This window comes from Sporobolomyces salmoneus (genome assembly GCF_050403485.1).
Source record: "Sporobolomyces salmoneus JCM6883 DNA, S_salmoneus_JCM6883_v1_ctg25, whole genome shotgun sequence".
Classification (NCBI taxonomy): domain Eukaryota; kingdom Fungi; phylum Basidiomycota; class Microbotryomycetes; order Sporidiobolales; family Sporidiobolaceae; genus Sporobolomyces; species Sporobolomyces salmoneus.
In genome coordinates this window covers 25,275-39,796 of record NW_027481138.1, presented here as the reverse complement: position 1 = coordinate 39,796, position 14,522 = coordinate 25,275, and the positions used below count along the sequence as shown (strand labels likewise).

Here is a 14,522-nt window from a genome sequence, read left to right as displayed (position 1 = left end):
GAGGTCAACTTTCGATCGATTGTTCTCGAGAAAAAAATGAAGAGAGAGTGAATCTTCCTCGATCGTGAACTGTTCCACCGCATTCGCAGGTGAAGAAGGGCCTGTGACCGGGTTTACTGAGGCGAAGCTTCGAACAGGTCTCTAGTGGACAAGTCGAGTAGTCTAGCGACGACCTGTCTCTCTACGCGAAAAGCGAAATTCAGAAAAGATTGTGCGCTTCATGTACTCTCCGCTTCTTCACTTGAATGCTCGAACCCGATGATATCTTACAACACTAATCTCATACCCTCTCAGCCCTTTCTAAGCCCTCGTTCTCTCTATTGTTCCGGAGCAAACATCGTCTGTAGTGTTCCCTTTCCATCTTCCCCAACCTTCGGATTCGGCCTATTCCTCCCCTGTTCCATCGTAGGTACGACATCCCCTTGTTCGAATTGTTTCGGGAATTTCAATCCGACCATGTTGGCGGATTTCTCGGCTCGTTCCGCTTGAGTTAGGTCGTGAGTTGGGTTGTAACGTTCTACTAATGCCTAAACTCGTTTCGTTCCCACCTTGCAAGATCAGCTCAACGTTGACACTTTGAGCTAGGAAGAGGATGGAGAACGAACCTTGTGTAGACGATGGGCTTTCATAAACACTACGAGGTTCTCAACATCTTTGCCGAATTGTACTGCCGCAGGAGTCGAAGGTTTGATCGTTCTACCGGATTCGATCAATAGCCTCAAATGAGCTGGAATAGTAGGTGATCGTTCCCCTCGTGGGTGAATTGACTGGAGGGAAGGAGAAGAGAGATGAGATCAAGGAAAGATGAAAGAGAGGAAAGGAGAGAGGATCACGCACGTTCTTGACAAATTGACGCAGGACGGAACGGTACAGTTGGGGGAGACTAGTCATATTGAGCTTCGGGAGGATCGGATAGAGAGATGAGCGGAGGAGAGAATAAGGGAAAGTTCGCTGAAATCTTTCGGAACTCTTCTTGGACTTCTACCACTCACTAAACTACCCGAAGAATGCTGCTACGAACACTGAGACTGCTGCCGACCACAACGCGACCGCTTCAACGTTCCTTCTCTCGATTCACTCCCCTCTCGAACGCTTCACCCGAATGGGAGTCCCTCATCGGTGGTAAAGCCGGGATCGAACGTAAACGACAACTATTCGAACAGAAATACAAAGACCTCTTGGAAGCGAAAGCGAAACAACAAGGGATCACGGTCGAAGAATTGAAGGAAAAGGTGAAAGAATCCGAGAAATTGAAACAAGCTACGGAGAGGATGAAGAAGAATCCAGTTGCGACGGCGCCGAAGGGACCGGCGGAAGCTGGGAGTATGGGAACGAGACCGGAGAGTCAGACGGAGCAGGAGGGAAGTAATGTAGTGAAACCGTTACCGAGTTCGTCGAAATCGAATTCCCAAGCTGTTCCCGCGAAGAAGAAGGGTGATAGTCCAGTCAAGGTGAGTCACTTACGACTCTGCTCTCTGACTGTCACTGACTCTGTGCGCGGGTGCAGCCGCTTCACGATATCATGGATCTCTCGAAAGTTTCCGAATTGACTTCTTCTGCGCTCGCCCAACTCTGGACGACCTACCATCAAGCGAAAGGGTTCCTCTCCGCCGCGATCCCGACCGAAACTTATCTCAAGATGGTCTCGAATGCGAGGAAATACCCTCTCTTCGTCGTGCCGTTACAAAGGGACGTGATTGGAGAAACTCCCGACGGAACTCAGACGGATCAAGCGGTCGAGATGCATATTCTCGTGAGTAGTCTGTCAACTCCATCATGATCTCATTCGAGATGTGCTGAATCGACCGACTCGTTCGCTAGAATTGGGCACTCTTACCACCTCCCGAAACCGCTACCGAACCCGTTCCCTCTCCATCTTCCGTCCTCTTCACCCCTCTCGCCGAGTACAAATCCCGACAAGAATACGCCCAACCCTACCTAATCCTCACACACTACACCGATCTCTCAAACTCTCACGACCTCGTCTTGATGCGAGGAGAAATCACTCCGAACGTTAGTTTGGACGATACGGAAGCGCAAATCTTGGCGATTAGGATGCAATTGTTCTATCATGACAAAGGAACTGGGGGAGAAGTAGAGAGGGAAAGGAACGAGATGTTGAGGGTTTTCCATCAAGAACCTGAGAAATTTGAGTGGGAACGATTGATTAAATTGGGGGAGATTACGGAGACCAAGTAAAGCGAGGGTATAGGAGTATATGTGTATAGCAAAATAGAACAGTGAATTATCAGTGACGAACTCCGGGCCAAGTTGAGAGACTTGAGAGAGAGTTGAAGCTCGTCTTCTCACCTTCACCTCACTCGCCGCCCTCTGAAGAAGATGCCAACTATTACAGACGATTTCAGTGATCCCGAAGACGTCTTGCTGGACGATTCCGTTCTCCCCCCATCCGACTCTATCGCTTCATCATCTAACTCCCTTCCTCGGCGCGACGTTCCTCTCCCACCTCCTGCCTTGGGTCCCGATGGAGTCCCCGTGATTCCCAAAGCCGTCAAGATCGGTCCCTATGGACAACTGTTTCAAGTAGATCAAGATGAATTCAAACAGTTCGTCTTCCTCCTCTCTCAGCTCTCTCTCTCGCCAGATAGGAAGCTAAGATATTGGGTTGGCGACAACAGATGGGACATGATCTACCCTATCTACGTCGATACGAAACAACCTCAACAATCTGGAGCTAGAAGAGTTTCGAAACAGGTTGGATTGGAATGGCCTTTGGCGGAACAAATTGCGAAGTGTTGTACGATGTTGGGGTATCAGACTGTATTCGAGGTCAGTTCCCCGTCACTTCGAGGGCGGCGTTTCTGGAAGAGAGGAGAGAAGCTGATTGATTCGAGTTGATTTGGGATAGCCTTCGAAAACTCATCCGAAAGATTGGGCGAATCCAGGAAGGGTGAGAATACAATTAACTAAACCAGATGCAACCCCGACAGTGTCGTCAATCCCGAATAGTGAGCTCCGGTTCTTCGTTTCTTTTCTCTGAAAATCGCAAGTCTTTACCGTTTCCACTCTTCATCTAGAACGCGTTCTCCTTCGACGGATCTGTGATTCCCTTCGCCCGCATCAACCCCGTCCTATCCCCCCTTCGACCCTCCCTCCAATCGAACACCGACTCCCCCCAAATTCCCCCGCCGTTTCCCTCGGTACTCTCGATCAAGCGCTCAAAGGTGCCGGTCCCCTCGGAATGTTGGGGAACATGTTTGGCGGAGGAGGAGGAGCAGGATCGGCAGGAGAGATTGAGGGAGGAGAGGGACAGACAGAGACGACACCGAAGAAGAAGGAGGGTCCGAAAGTGATTAAACCGAGGAAAGTTCATATGAAGAGACGGTAGTCCGATGCAGCGACGGATGGAATGCAAGATTAATCAGTAGTATTTAATCTACTCGAGTCGCGCATGGAGAGGGATCAATTCGGGCTAGGTCGTGAGAGAAGAAAATCTGCGAGGGCTCGGTTGTTTCGCTTTCTACGGAACGTTCTCCTCAAGGCATGCGCAGAACTCGGAAAGACGGTATTGAAAGTCTCAAACGGCACGAGTTGGGGATTACAGAACAACGGAAAACGCAAAAACAAACAAAGGGGAACTGACACTTCTACCTGGCACCTAGATCGGCAACGAGCTATCATACTCGAGCCCAAGTTCGTGTTCCAACAAGTTGATAGCCGACCAAAGAGAGACGACGTCGTCATCCTGGTGCGCCATTGCAGCAAGCCGCAACAGCGTCGAGATATTTCCATCTGCGTCCTCCGAGAACCTTCGCTCGAGGCCAAAGACGGGGATTGCTAATCGCTCGTGATAGAGACTTAGAAGGGTCGCTTTCGTTTCGTCGAGTCTACGGGCGGAATAGAAACCTCCTAGAATGATCGAGAGAGAATCGGCGTTTGAATTCGCGAAGGCGCGTCGACTGGTGCAATTTGGTAGGTACTCGTTGTTGCAACTGAGGAAACGTCGGAGAGTTTGCGTTTCTGCCTTTGACTTAGAGAAAGAGAAAAGAGAGAGAGAAGAAAACGTTGATACTCAGCTCGGTCCAACTGAGTACGAGCGAGAGAACGTTTCACTCACTCTCGCTAGAACTAATCCCCTGGTCAATTCGTACTTTGCGCCTCCAAAGACTTCCGTCATGACGACTGGTTCTCCTCGTTCTCTGAATCGTTCTGCCCAGCTTGAAATGTCTGAAGTTTGTCCGGAAGTGTAGATGTCTTCGACGACAGTGAGCCATACGAGGGCGCCTTCTAGCATGACCGAGAACATGCCGTAGCAGATCTGCAATTCCCGTCCTTGTAGTTGGCGATAGGTGCTGAGTGTGGGTCAAAGATTGGGGTTTCGTTGGATTGAAATCGAAAGCTGCGAGATCCGCTATTGCAAAGGAGTGACTGACTTGTAGTAAGCCGCTTCGATTTCTGGCGCGAAACGTACTAGATCCCCAGTATCGTCGAGCTGATCCTTATAACTCTGAGCCAGACCAGGTAAATTTTGATGCGAAACTTTCAACGCCACTCTGTATTCCTCCTTAGGTCTTCCCTCCTTAGGTCTTCCCTTCTTCGAGATGTACCCAAACGAAATGTTGTAGCGACCTTGTGAATGGATCCGACGGACTTTGGTCACTCGAAGGTGCCATTCAGTTCCCGAAGCTTCTGCGATTCCTTTCGGTCCTACCAATTCGCGATGGATCGGTCGAATCGGAAGCCAGGAGTCGGGAGCCGGTGAGAGGTAGTTCGAGGGAGGCGTAATATCTCGGTAGATTGAAGGTCCGGTGATTGTAATAGATTTCCCAACTTTGAGAGGATTTCCTAGGTCCGGTGCAAAGGAACTCATGGTGGTTGAATGAGGCTCCACGATCTACTTGGAGGTATCTGGAGTGAGTGACGGAAGAGCAGTAGTGTCGATGACGAGTGAGGAGGAAAGAGAGGAGAAAGAAGATTGAAGAAGCAATCGCAAGTCGAAAGATTTTCGCTGTCTCTTCTCCCTCGCCACTCAGATCGATGGAATGTCGAAGACTCTTTCGAGTGACAATCGCGCTCGGCGAATGAAATGGCACCAAATGCAATGCGAAGTATGACTCCTCTCTCTCTTGCGAAATCGAAAACGAGTGTTTGTAGGAGAGGTTTCTATTAGGTGGGTTTGTATTGACAAGGGTTGTATGGGTAATCAGTCACTCGAAACCACGAGCGAGAGTGACAGAACTAAAAAGAGAGAGGCAAGAGGGGTAAAAAAGTACAAATAAAAGTAACAAGTTACAGAACATCACTCGAGAGGGCGGCGACGGAGAGAGAGAGAACTTTCTGACCAGCAGAACAGTAATCGTAGAGAGGGGGAATCAATCTAATCTATTCACAAAAAGAGGAGAGGGGGATGGGTCTAGTCGAGGTCGGCGAAGGATCGCTTGGAGGGAGCGGTAGTAGGGACGGCCGTAGCTGAAGCATCAGAGTAAGTGTAGGTCATCTACGAACGAGAGAGAGAGAGAGTCAGTCAAGAGAAAGAGAGCGAAAGGAGAGTGAGGGAACGTACAGCTTCAGCAGTTGCGACGGCTTGAGATTGAGTTTGAGCCATGCTCGAACTTCCAGTCGCATGCCAAGATCCTTCGGAAGCGTTAGGACCTTGACCTTCCATCTCGGCGTGATGGTGCTTCTTGTTGTCCTCCTCCATTCCATCTTCAAGAGGTCCACCACGACGAGCGAGCGAAGAAGACGAAGCGGTAGGAGTAACGGGTTCTTCTTCCATGTCGGAATCCTCCTCGTCGGATTCTCCATCGTCCGAGTAATCAGAACCGGAGTCCTCCATCGAATCGGAAGTCGAAGAGGGTTTGCCGGAAGCAGTCGCGGCGGGAGTCATCGAGGAAGAAGAAGAGGCGGAAACCGAAGAGGGGATCATCGTACGTTTCGACATTTCAGCGGCCGAAGTCGAAGAAGGTTCAGTCGAAGCGGAAACCGTAGAATTCATCGACGAGGCTCCTCCAGCATTGATAGCGGAAGCGACGGCTTCAGGCGAGGCGATCGAGAAAGTAGGAGTAGCTCCTCCTTGATCCTCCTCTCCTTCGGTCGAAGTCGTTTCGTTGGATCCAGCTTGAGCCTTGAATCCGTAAGTGCGAGCGGTGAAGGAACTTGCGAGGTTGTTCGTGTTTGCTTCTTGAGCAGCGGCGGCGGCTTCGATTTGAGTGAGGAGTTGACCAGTCGTTCCCGAGGGAAGGAGTCCGTATTTTTCAGCTTCGGCGACCGTGAGACCTTGGAGGATCGAAGTCGCTTTTTGAACGTTCGCAGGGGAAGGATCGGCGGCGACGGAAGCGGCTTGAGTTTGAGTCGCAGTCGTCAAGGCGGAGAGAGGGAGGTTTCCGAGTCCGAGTCCTTGAAGTTGACCGAGTACTCCGGCGAGTTGAGAACTCGAAGCTCCCGCACCTTGAAGTTGTCCGAGTAAACCGTTGATCGTCGAACTTCCAGCGTCGAGGGATCCAGTGAGACCTCCGAGACTACCGAGACCAGGGAGACCCTGAGTCAATCCTCCGGTGAGTCCAGTGAGTCCTCCGAGTCCGAGTCCTCCAGTAGCGGAACCGGCGGCGGCAGAGGTAGATCCGAGGAGACCGTCGAGGAGTTGACGTTTCGATTTAGGTTTGTTGAGGAGATCGGTCAATCCAACGGTCGTATCGACAGTCTTGACTAATCCTCCGACAGGTCCTCCAACGACGGGGAGACCATCGACGAGACCTTGAACGGTGGGAATGAGAGGTCCGACACCTGAAGAGCGATCGAGAGTCGAGTCAGCTCAATTCTGGAAGTTGGTCAGCGAGAAAGAATGCTCACCAAGAGGAGCCAAAGCACCAGTCAAACCGAGTTTGGCGACGACTGATTCACGTTTAGCGAGATCCGAAGCGGACTCGGGAGCGAGGGGGAGTCCTCGACGAATAGCGTCGGAACCAGTGCGACGAGCGTCTAATTGTCGAATGACAAAGAGTCAGTGTCGTTCTCAAATGAGTAAGGAGAGAGGAGAGAACGTACCGCGCTTGGCGAGGTTATCAGCGATCAATTGATCGACAGCACCAGTCTGTCCATCGAGACCCAAAGCCGTCGCGACTTCATCGACGAGTTCAGATTCGTCGGCGTTTCCTCCATCGAGGAGATCAGTCGAAGCTTGAACGTCGGCAGTCGAACGCTTGAATCGAGTAGGGGCGGCGAGGGTGGTAGAAGAAGAGGCGAAGAGAGCAGCGCCGACGAGGAGGGAAGAAGTGACTTTGACCATTTTGTATGAATTAGATTGATTGATTCGAGTTGAAAGGGAGAGAGGTAGATGAGAGAGAGAGAGTGGTGAGTGAGTTTGACTTGTTGTTGTTGTTTGAGAGAAAGCTGAAAAAGTAACTAGTCGACCGGCGACGAAGTTTGAGAGAGGCTTGGAAGTAGAAGAGAGTGGTGGATGAAGAAAAGTAGTGGATGAAGAGAGAGAGAGAAGGAAGGGAAGAGGACGAGTTGAAGGGGTTTTTGTAGAATCTACTTTGACTCGCCATTCGAGAAAGCGATTCGAGATTCGACTGGCGAACCGACGACGACGACCTCCCCCGTCTCGATTCCCGCGTTGTGAACAGAAAAGAGGCCTTTTTCTTGCGTGGAGATTCGAATTTCGACTGGATGAGCTCAAGGTTTTTCGATCGTTTCCGGCGAGAGAGAGTCTTTTCTTCGCTCTATGCAGTCGACTCGATACTGCATTCGGAGTGACCAGCCAGATCAGACGAGATGTATTGATGTATGGGAGGGAAAGACGAGCCAGTTTCAAGATCAAATTTGACAACCTGCATTCAGCAACAAATCGAGCTCAGCTACGACTCTCGCTCATTGACGACGGCACTCCGTAGACGGAAGGGGAAAGGTAAGAAGGAATGACGTACAACAACAGAACGAAACGAAGAACACCGACTGAATTGCGATCATCGCACAAAACCTCTCCTCTTCGAGACCCGAGCTTTACTTTCCCTTCCCCTTCTTCTTCTTCCCTTTCTTCTTCTGAACGACTTCAACTCCAGCACTCACAGCCAATCCTTCAATAGACGGCTCCTCCCTCCCATCATGTCCCGCTGCCTCTCCCGCTTGCTCCGATCCTTGCTTCTGCTCTTCGTTCGATCCTCCCACTTCTTCTTGCTGTTTCTCCTCTTCTCGTTTCTTCTTCCTTTCGAGTGATACCCTCTCTTGTTCCTGTGTAGCTCTCGCCTCCCGTTCCCCTAAAACACTCAACCAATTCTCCCCAACTTCTTCCCTCAATTTCTCAATTTTCTTTCTCAACGCCTCTCCACCACCACCACCAGCTGCACTCGTTCCACTCGCAGCGGAGGGTTGATTGCTATTCATTTCGGGGGCTTCGTATGTCGATAAAGAGACTCGTTCTTTACGAGATGAGGAAGAGATTCGAGAGTTTGAGGGAGAGTTCATTGGCGAGGAGGAAGGGAAAGCGTTTGGAGAGATACCGATTCGAGATGGAGAGGAAGCGAATTTTTGTCGTTGTTTCGTTGGAGTCGACGGAGTCGAGGGAGTTTCGAGAGAGGGTACTTCGACTCGAGCGGTTTCAGGTCCAGATGATGAAGTTCCGTTCGTCGTTGTTGACGTGAGATCGTCTGAATCGGATTGTAGAGTCTGATGACAACCTGGACTGAGAGGTAGAGAGTTTGCGGGAGACATGAGAGGAGCTCCATCGAGATCTACGATTCGACGAGGTTTCCTCCTTTTTCCTGCTTGAGCTTTCGTCGGCGACGATAATGGAGGCGGGATTCCTCCTCCTACGACGGGTGAGGACGATAGGGAAGGACACGGAGAGTCAACGTCGTTTGTCGTGGAAGGTTCTCGTTGACGAGCCGATAATGGAGCAGTAACGTTCCTCCTCCTCGGTTCGACCACGACTTTCTTCGGCCCATTCCCATTCGTCGTCGTCGTCGTCGAGGTAGATTCCCTTTCCCTCGATCTCGAACCATTACCATTGACTCCGAATAATCCCTCACTAGCTCTCCTCCTCATCATCCCATTCCTCGCTCCCCCTCCTCCACCAGTTCTCTTCAAAACCTCCATCTCGACCAATTTCTTCTCCGTTCTCCCTTCAATGAATTTCCCATCGATTCTCACACTCCCTTCCTCCTTCTCGTTCTCGTCATGAAGTCGTTCCTCCTTGAAATAAGCGAAACATTTCACCCTCCAATTCTCTTCTCCTCCCTCAACAACATCCCTCGAGAACGGATTCTCTTTGACCCAAAGTTCCTTCAATCTCGGTAACCTACTCAACCTACTCACTTCCAATGCTTCCCAAACTCTGTTTCCCCTCAAATCGAGTCTCTCTAGCGCGAGGAGTCGATCAAGTCCCGAAAGATTCTCGAGACGGTTTTGCGAGAGGTTGAGAACTTCGATAGCGCCGAGAATCGAGGGGAGAGAATGTAAGTTATCGATCATGTTATCTCGGAGATTGAGGGATCGTAGACAAGGGAGAGAGGATAAAGAGGGAGGGACGGAAATTAGTAGGTTCGAGGAGAGGTCGAGGGAAGTTAGAAGCGAGAGATGAGAGAGTGGTTGGGAGGGGATGAAGGTTAGGGAGTTGTCGTGTAGTGAGAGGTGACGGAGGAAAGACCAGGCGAGTTTAGAGGGTTGAGGGTAACAATCGAGAGATTTCTTCTTCGTTGTCGGTGAAGAGTCGTCGTTAGTTGAACTCGCTTCGGATCGTTTCCTTCGAGATTCTCCAACGGTTTCCTCTGCCGCTCCATTTCCTTCCCTCCTCCTTTTGACTCGTTCCTCATCCTCAACGACACAATCACAAACCAATTCCCCAACGTCCTCGATCCCCCCTCTCACGACCTCCAATTTCCTCAACTGGATCGCCAATTTCTCCCACCCGATGAACGAACGAGGATCGAGGTCTTCGAGGTAGAGTGATGTGAGGGAATGAAACAACGAGAGAGGGACGCAGGTTGAGGGAGGTGGACAATCGAGGAACCCTTCGACTGCTTCGGGAGGTAATTGAGAAGAAGACGAGCGTCGTGATGAAGTGGATAAAGAAGAGTGGGTGAGGATGAAAGGGGATAATTTGAGCGCGGGTAATTTCGTACAAGAAGAATAAACGTATCGAACTAAACTCGCTTCATCCTCTTGACTCCCTTTCGTCGTCGTCGTTGATGTTCTTGATCCTGGTGTCGAACCTAGTCCCCACCATCCCGAACCGAACGAGAAACTACTGCTTTTCCCACTCGTAACACTCCTCTCATCAACATCCATCTTCTTCTTCTGACTCGTCCCTCCTCCTCCACCGAAGAATCCACTAAACAAACTCGGACTCTTCGAACCACTCCCTTCATTAATGATTTCTAACATCATTCCCGTACCCGTACTAGTAGTTGCTTGAGATCGTGGTGGTTCGAGAATCATCGGTTTCGAATGAGTTTTACCTCGTTCAAGTTTGATGTTCAATGAATCCTCCTCCTCTTCTTGTCCGGAGATGGGTAATCCCAATTCATCAAACTTCAAGAGGATGTAGTAAAGATGATGTGGATCAAACTTCAACACCACCGGTTCTCTTCTCGGAGTCGTTAACGAAGAAGCGGGAGAAGGATTCGTTTCTGAACTCGAAGGTAGAATCCCCAGCGAGAGGATTGTACCCCAACTAGGTCCTCCTCCTCCTCCTCCTACTGGAGCATTCGAAGCGTTGGTTCGTCGAGAAGCAGAAGCAGAAGGGAGTCCGTAGTAAGCAGCGAGGGAGGACTCGTGAGTTTGGATGAAACGAGAGAGGGAGGAGAGGTAGTCGGCTCCGGAGGTTGTGGCATACGGGGAGTCGCTTCGGCGAGAGGCGGGTGGATCTTCCGACATTGCTCAAGAACGGGGCTGCGAGCGGAACGAGGAGACAGAGAGTAGAAAGAGTCAGCTCGTTAAGGACGAAGGGAGGGAAGGGGAAAGGGGAACGTACCAATTAGAGAGGGGCTGTACACGACCTACTGAGTCTACACCTACAATAGACAGTTATTTGAGTGGATTTGGCGTCGAGTACGGACAAGTTGAGGACGCGTTGACTGAGAGTGGGGAAAGGAAGTGAAGAAAGGGAGGATTCGAGCTGGCAGGGGTTCGCCACGAGCTAGTTGCTGGTTGGAGACGATACTCGGAAGGGCTGCGCGGGCGTAGGTGAAGAGAGAGAAGGGAGCGCGGCAGGTTCGATGAGAGAAGTTCGTCAAGTCCTCTCTTCTTTCTGAGGTGCTCTTTAAGTAGCCAAAACTCTCTATTACGCTATCATTCGTATTATCAGACTGTCCCTTGAATTTCTCGCTGAGGAAGAGGAGAGGGGCGTGAGATTCCCCTCTCTCTAGTTCAACTCCTCTCACTTCACACGACTCGCTACTCAAGTTTCGAAGCTTTAGTATCCTTATCTGCCGGTCAGATCCTCCTCCCCTCGCCCCTCGCGTTCCCTCTACACGCGCTCGCCACCAGTTTAGAAATCACTCGACACGAATCCTCCTCCTCCATCAATTCGGCTTGAGATGACTGATCAAAAACGACAGCAAACCCAAGCCGCGGTTTCGGCGATTCGGAACCGTAACTTGCGATTACCTTCTATCGATTTCTCGGTTCACACGAACGACGAGGGACAGATTTTCAATACTCAAGAACGCGTCGTCAAGGAGGTACAAGCCCCAGCGTTCTCGAAACCTACCGATCAACAATTTTATACGGATGAAACGAAGACGAAACCGGATATCGCGTTTTTGAAGAATCATTTCTATAGGGAAGGGAGGTTGACGGATGATCAAGTAAACTCGTCACTTATCCTTCGAATCTCTTGCTTTCTTTCGAGTTCTGATCGGTGTTCTCTCGTGTGTGTGTGCGATTAGGCTCTGTTCATTCTAGCTGAAGCGACAAAGATCTTGAGGAATGAACCAAACTTACTCGAAGTTGATGCTCCTATCACCGGTAAATTCTCTCTCTCTCCCTTCTCTCCCTTTCTTCCTCGGCAACTCTAGCTCACTCTCTTCCTCGACGATGAATAGTCTGCGGTGATATTCACGGTCAATACGTGAGTCACCCCTCTCTCCGTCAAGTTAGCGAATTGAACGGAAGCTGACTCTCTCGTCTCCCCACTTGGTCGACTTCGCTCCTCCTCTTCAGTTCGATTTGATGAAGTTGTTCGAAGTAGGAGGTAACCCGGCTGATACACGATACCTATTCTTGGGAGATTACGTTGATCGAGGTTATTTCTCTATCGAGGTCCGTCTTCATCAAACCTTACTCTACATCGCCATTCTCGCGAGGGAAAGGGAACGAAAACTGATGTAAAGCGTTGATTTCGATTGACAGTGTGTATTGTATCTATGGGCTCTCAAGATTTGGTACCCCAACACTTTGTTCTTGTTACGAGGTAACCACGAATGTCGACACTTGACCGATTACTTTACTTTCAAACTCGAATGTACGTCCCTCGCTTCTCCCTCTCTCCTCCCGTCTCTCCCTTCCTTCGACTGACGAGGAGTGTGAATGTGTGTGTGTAGGTAAACACAAATACTCTGAAGAAGTTTACAACGCATGCATGGAATCTTTCTGTACTCTCCCTTTGGCGGCAGTCATGAATAAACAATTCTTGTGTATTCATGGTGGTTTGTCTCCCGAACTCAACACTCTAGACGATTTACGAACCGTTCGTCTTCTCTCCTCCTCTTCCATCCTTGCTCCCTCGAGAGGAAACTGATGAAGCGGGAAGGATTGGAACAGATTAATCGATTCCGAGAACCCCCAACTCATGGGTTGATGTGTGATTTACTCTGGGCTGATCCATTGGAGGAGTTTGGAAACGAGAAGAATAACGACGGGTTCGTTCACAACCACGTTCGAGGTTGTTCTTACTTCTTCACGTAAGTCCGCACTCTCTCTGATCGGCATTCTCCCTCTCAGAAGGAAACGATGCTGATAGTTGGTCGAGTCCTGTCTACAGATACACTGCGGCGTGTCAATTCTTGGAAAGGAATGGATTATTGAGTATCATTCGAGCTCATGAAGCTCAAGACGCTGGGTTCGTCCTCTTCTCCTCTCTTCCTCTCTCCTCCCATCCCTCCACTCACGTCTCGTGTGGTGATCAGTTATCGAATGTACCGTAAAACCAAAACCACAGGATTCCCTTCGGTCATGACGATTTTCTCTGCTCCCAACTACCTCGACGTTTACAACAACAAAGCCGCCGTCTTGAAATACGAGAACAATGTCATGAATATTCGTCAATTCAATTGTTCCCCTCATCCGTATTGGTTACCGAATTTCATGGACGTTTTCACTTGGTCTTTACCGTTCGTTGGAGAGAAAAGTAAGTTCCACTCCCTTCTCTCTCTCTACTGAGAACGAGGAAGTGAGATGCTGATGAGGATGAGTGAGGGTGAATAGTTACGGATATGTTGATTGCCATGTTGGGAATTTGTAGTAAAGAAGAATTAGATGAAGAGGATGAAGAAACTGAAGAAGAAGCGATCTTGGCAGAAGGAGAAGAAGCTGAACCTGAACTTACTGGTTCGTACTCCCTCTCACTCACTCTCTACACTCATGAAAGCTCGAGAGTATTGATGAATGTGCGATGGTTAGAGGAAGAAATCGCGGAACGAAGAGCGGCGATCAAGAATAAAATTTTGGCGGTTGGGAAAATGTCGAAACTTTTCTCGGTTCTTCGGTTCGTCTCTCCTCTCCCCTCCTCTCCCCCTTGGTCATTGTACTGATCACGAGTGTCGCCTGTGGTGTAGAGAGGAATCGGAAGCAGTTTCCGAACTCAAGAACGTCGCTGGAACTTCTACCGTTCCTTCCGGAGCATTGGCGAACGGTGCAGACGAGATCAAAGAATCGATCACGAACTTTGGAGACGCTCGCAAATCGGATATCGACAATGAACATTTACCTCCCGATTTGATCGATCCGGAAGATTTCGTCGCCGCTGCTCAAGCTCATCAGGCCGCTCTCGAAGAAGGAGGAGGATCCGGATCTGGATCGGGTCTCGACGGAGAAGGTAGTGATGTCTTTGGAGGAGGAGATGTCTCCCCTCTCACTGGAGGTTCTACAGCTCCTACTTCTCCCGAAACTGTCACTTCTCCTGAACTCGCTGGAAAGGATGGAGTTCCGGGAACTCCAACTTCAGAGAAAGACGTTTCTCCTCTTGGGTCCCCGATCGTTGAGAATGCAGGTCAGGCACAGTTTAGGAGACATCATAGGAGACAGAGTTCGTTGGGTACGACGAGGACGAGTCCTTCGACGAGGAGGAGAAGTTTGGAGAATACGATTTCGATGATCAGGGAAGCCATGTCAAAGAACGATGAATCAATGGGTAAGTCTCTCTCTCTCCCTCTTACCCTTTCAAGTCATGTTACTGATGTTGAGTTGCGCGTGTGTGTGTTCGTGCAGAGGAATTGGCTGAAAAAGTCGCAGGAAACGAATCCCCGCGTTCTCCTTCTTCTCCTCGTAACTCGATCTCTGCCGGTTCTGCTGGACCTCGTTCCCCTCCCGCAAGTCCAACTCCTACTCGATCAATCTCCTAAACT

General features: G+C 50.1%; 7 protein-coding genes across 7 annotated transcripts; 3 read left to right on the top strand and 4 right to left on the bottom strand.

Moving 5' to 3' along the window:
* Positions 1–317: 317 nt before the first annotated feature.
* On the bottom strand, positions 318–891 carry FMC1 (Fmc1p; the record flags this gene model as incomplete). Its single annotated transcript, XM_076632307.1, has 3 exons — positions 318–527; positions 606–767; positions 838–891. 3 exons carry the CDS (start codon positions 889–891, stop codon positions 318–320), a joined length of 426 nt encoding a protein of 141 aa, XP_076487647.1.
* A 116-nt stretch (positions 892–1,007) lies between these two features.
* Positions 1,008–2,199, top strand: ATP11 (Atp11p; the record flags this gene model as incomplete). The annotated part of the gene is made up of 3 exons (XM_076632306.1): positions 1,008–1,451; positions 1,508–1,753; positions 1,822–2,199. 3 exons carry the CDS (start codon positions 1,008–1,010, stop codon positions 2,197–2,199), a joined length of 1,068 nt encoding a protein of 355 aa, XP_076487646.1.
* A 141-nt stretch (positions 2,200–2,340) lies between these two features.
* SEC65 (RNA-binding signal recognition particle subunit SEC65) lies at positions 2,341–3,349 on the top strand (the record flags this gene model as incomplete). The annotated part of the gene is made up of 4 exons (XM_076632305.1): positions 2,341–2,567; positions 2,640–2,790; positions 2,870–2,969; positions 3,039–3,349. The coding sequence occupies 4 exons, from the start codon at positions 2,341–2,343 to the stop codon at positions 3,347–3,349; spliced, it is 789 nt and encodes a 262-aa protein (XP_076487645.1).
* Positions 3,350–4,033: 684 nt separating this feature from the next.
* On the bottom strand, positions 4,034–4,831 carry JCM6883_002468 (uncharacterized protein; the record flags this gene model as incomplete). Its single annotated transcript, XM_076632304.1, has 2 exons — positions 4,034–4,313; positions 4,395–4,831. The coding sequence occupies 2 exons, from the start codon at positions 4,829–4,831 to the stop codon at positions 4,034–4,036; spliced, it is 717 nt and encodes a 238-aa protein (XP_076487644.1).
* Positions 4,832–5,374: 543 nt separating this feature from the next.
* Positions 5,375–7,246, bottom strand: JCM6883_002467 (uncharacterized protein; the record flags this gene model as incomplete). The annotated part of the gene is made up of 4 exons (XM_076632303.1): positions 5,375–5,458; positions 5,525–6,744; positions 6,811–6,939; positions 7,006–7,246. 4 exons carry the CDS (start codon positions 7,244–7,246, stop codon positions 5,375–5,377), a joined length of 1,674 nt encoding a protein of 557 aa, XP_076487643.1.
* A 716-nt stretch (positions 7,247–7,962) lies between these two features.
* Positions 7,963–10,833, bottom strand: JCM6883_002466 (leucine-rich repeat domain-containing protein; the record flags this gene model as incomplete). The annotated part of the gene is made up of 1 exon (XM_076632302.1): positions 7,963–10,833. One exon carries the CDS (start codon positions 10,831–10,833, stop codon positions 7,963–7,965), a length of 2,871 nt encoding a protein of 956 aa, XP_076487642.1.
* Positions 10,834–11,495: 662 nt separating this feature from the next.
* JCM6883_002465 (serine/threonine-protein phosphatase 2B catalytic subunit) lies at positions 11,496–14,519 on the top strand (the record flags this gene model as incomplete). The annotated part of the gene is made up of 13 exons (XM_076632301.1): positions 11,496–11,765; positions 11,847–11,925; positions 12,003–12,028; positions 12,121–12,219; positions 12,310–12,421; positions 12,501–12,646; positions 12,721–12,860; positions 12,941–13,018; positions 13,086–13,306; positions 13,384–13,506; positions 13,579–13,663; positions 13,734–14,308; positions 14,386–14,519. 13 exons carry the CDS (start codon positions 11,496–11,498, stop codon positions 14,517–14,519), a joined length of 2,088 nt encoding a protein of 695 aa, XP_076487641.1.
* Positions 14,520–14,522: the final 3 nt, after the last annotated feature.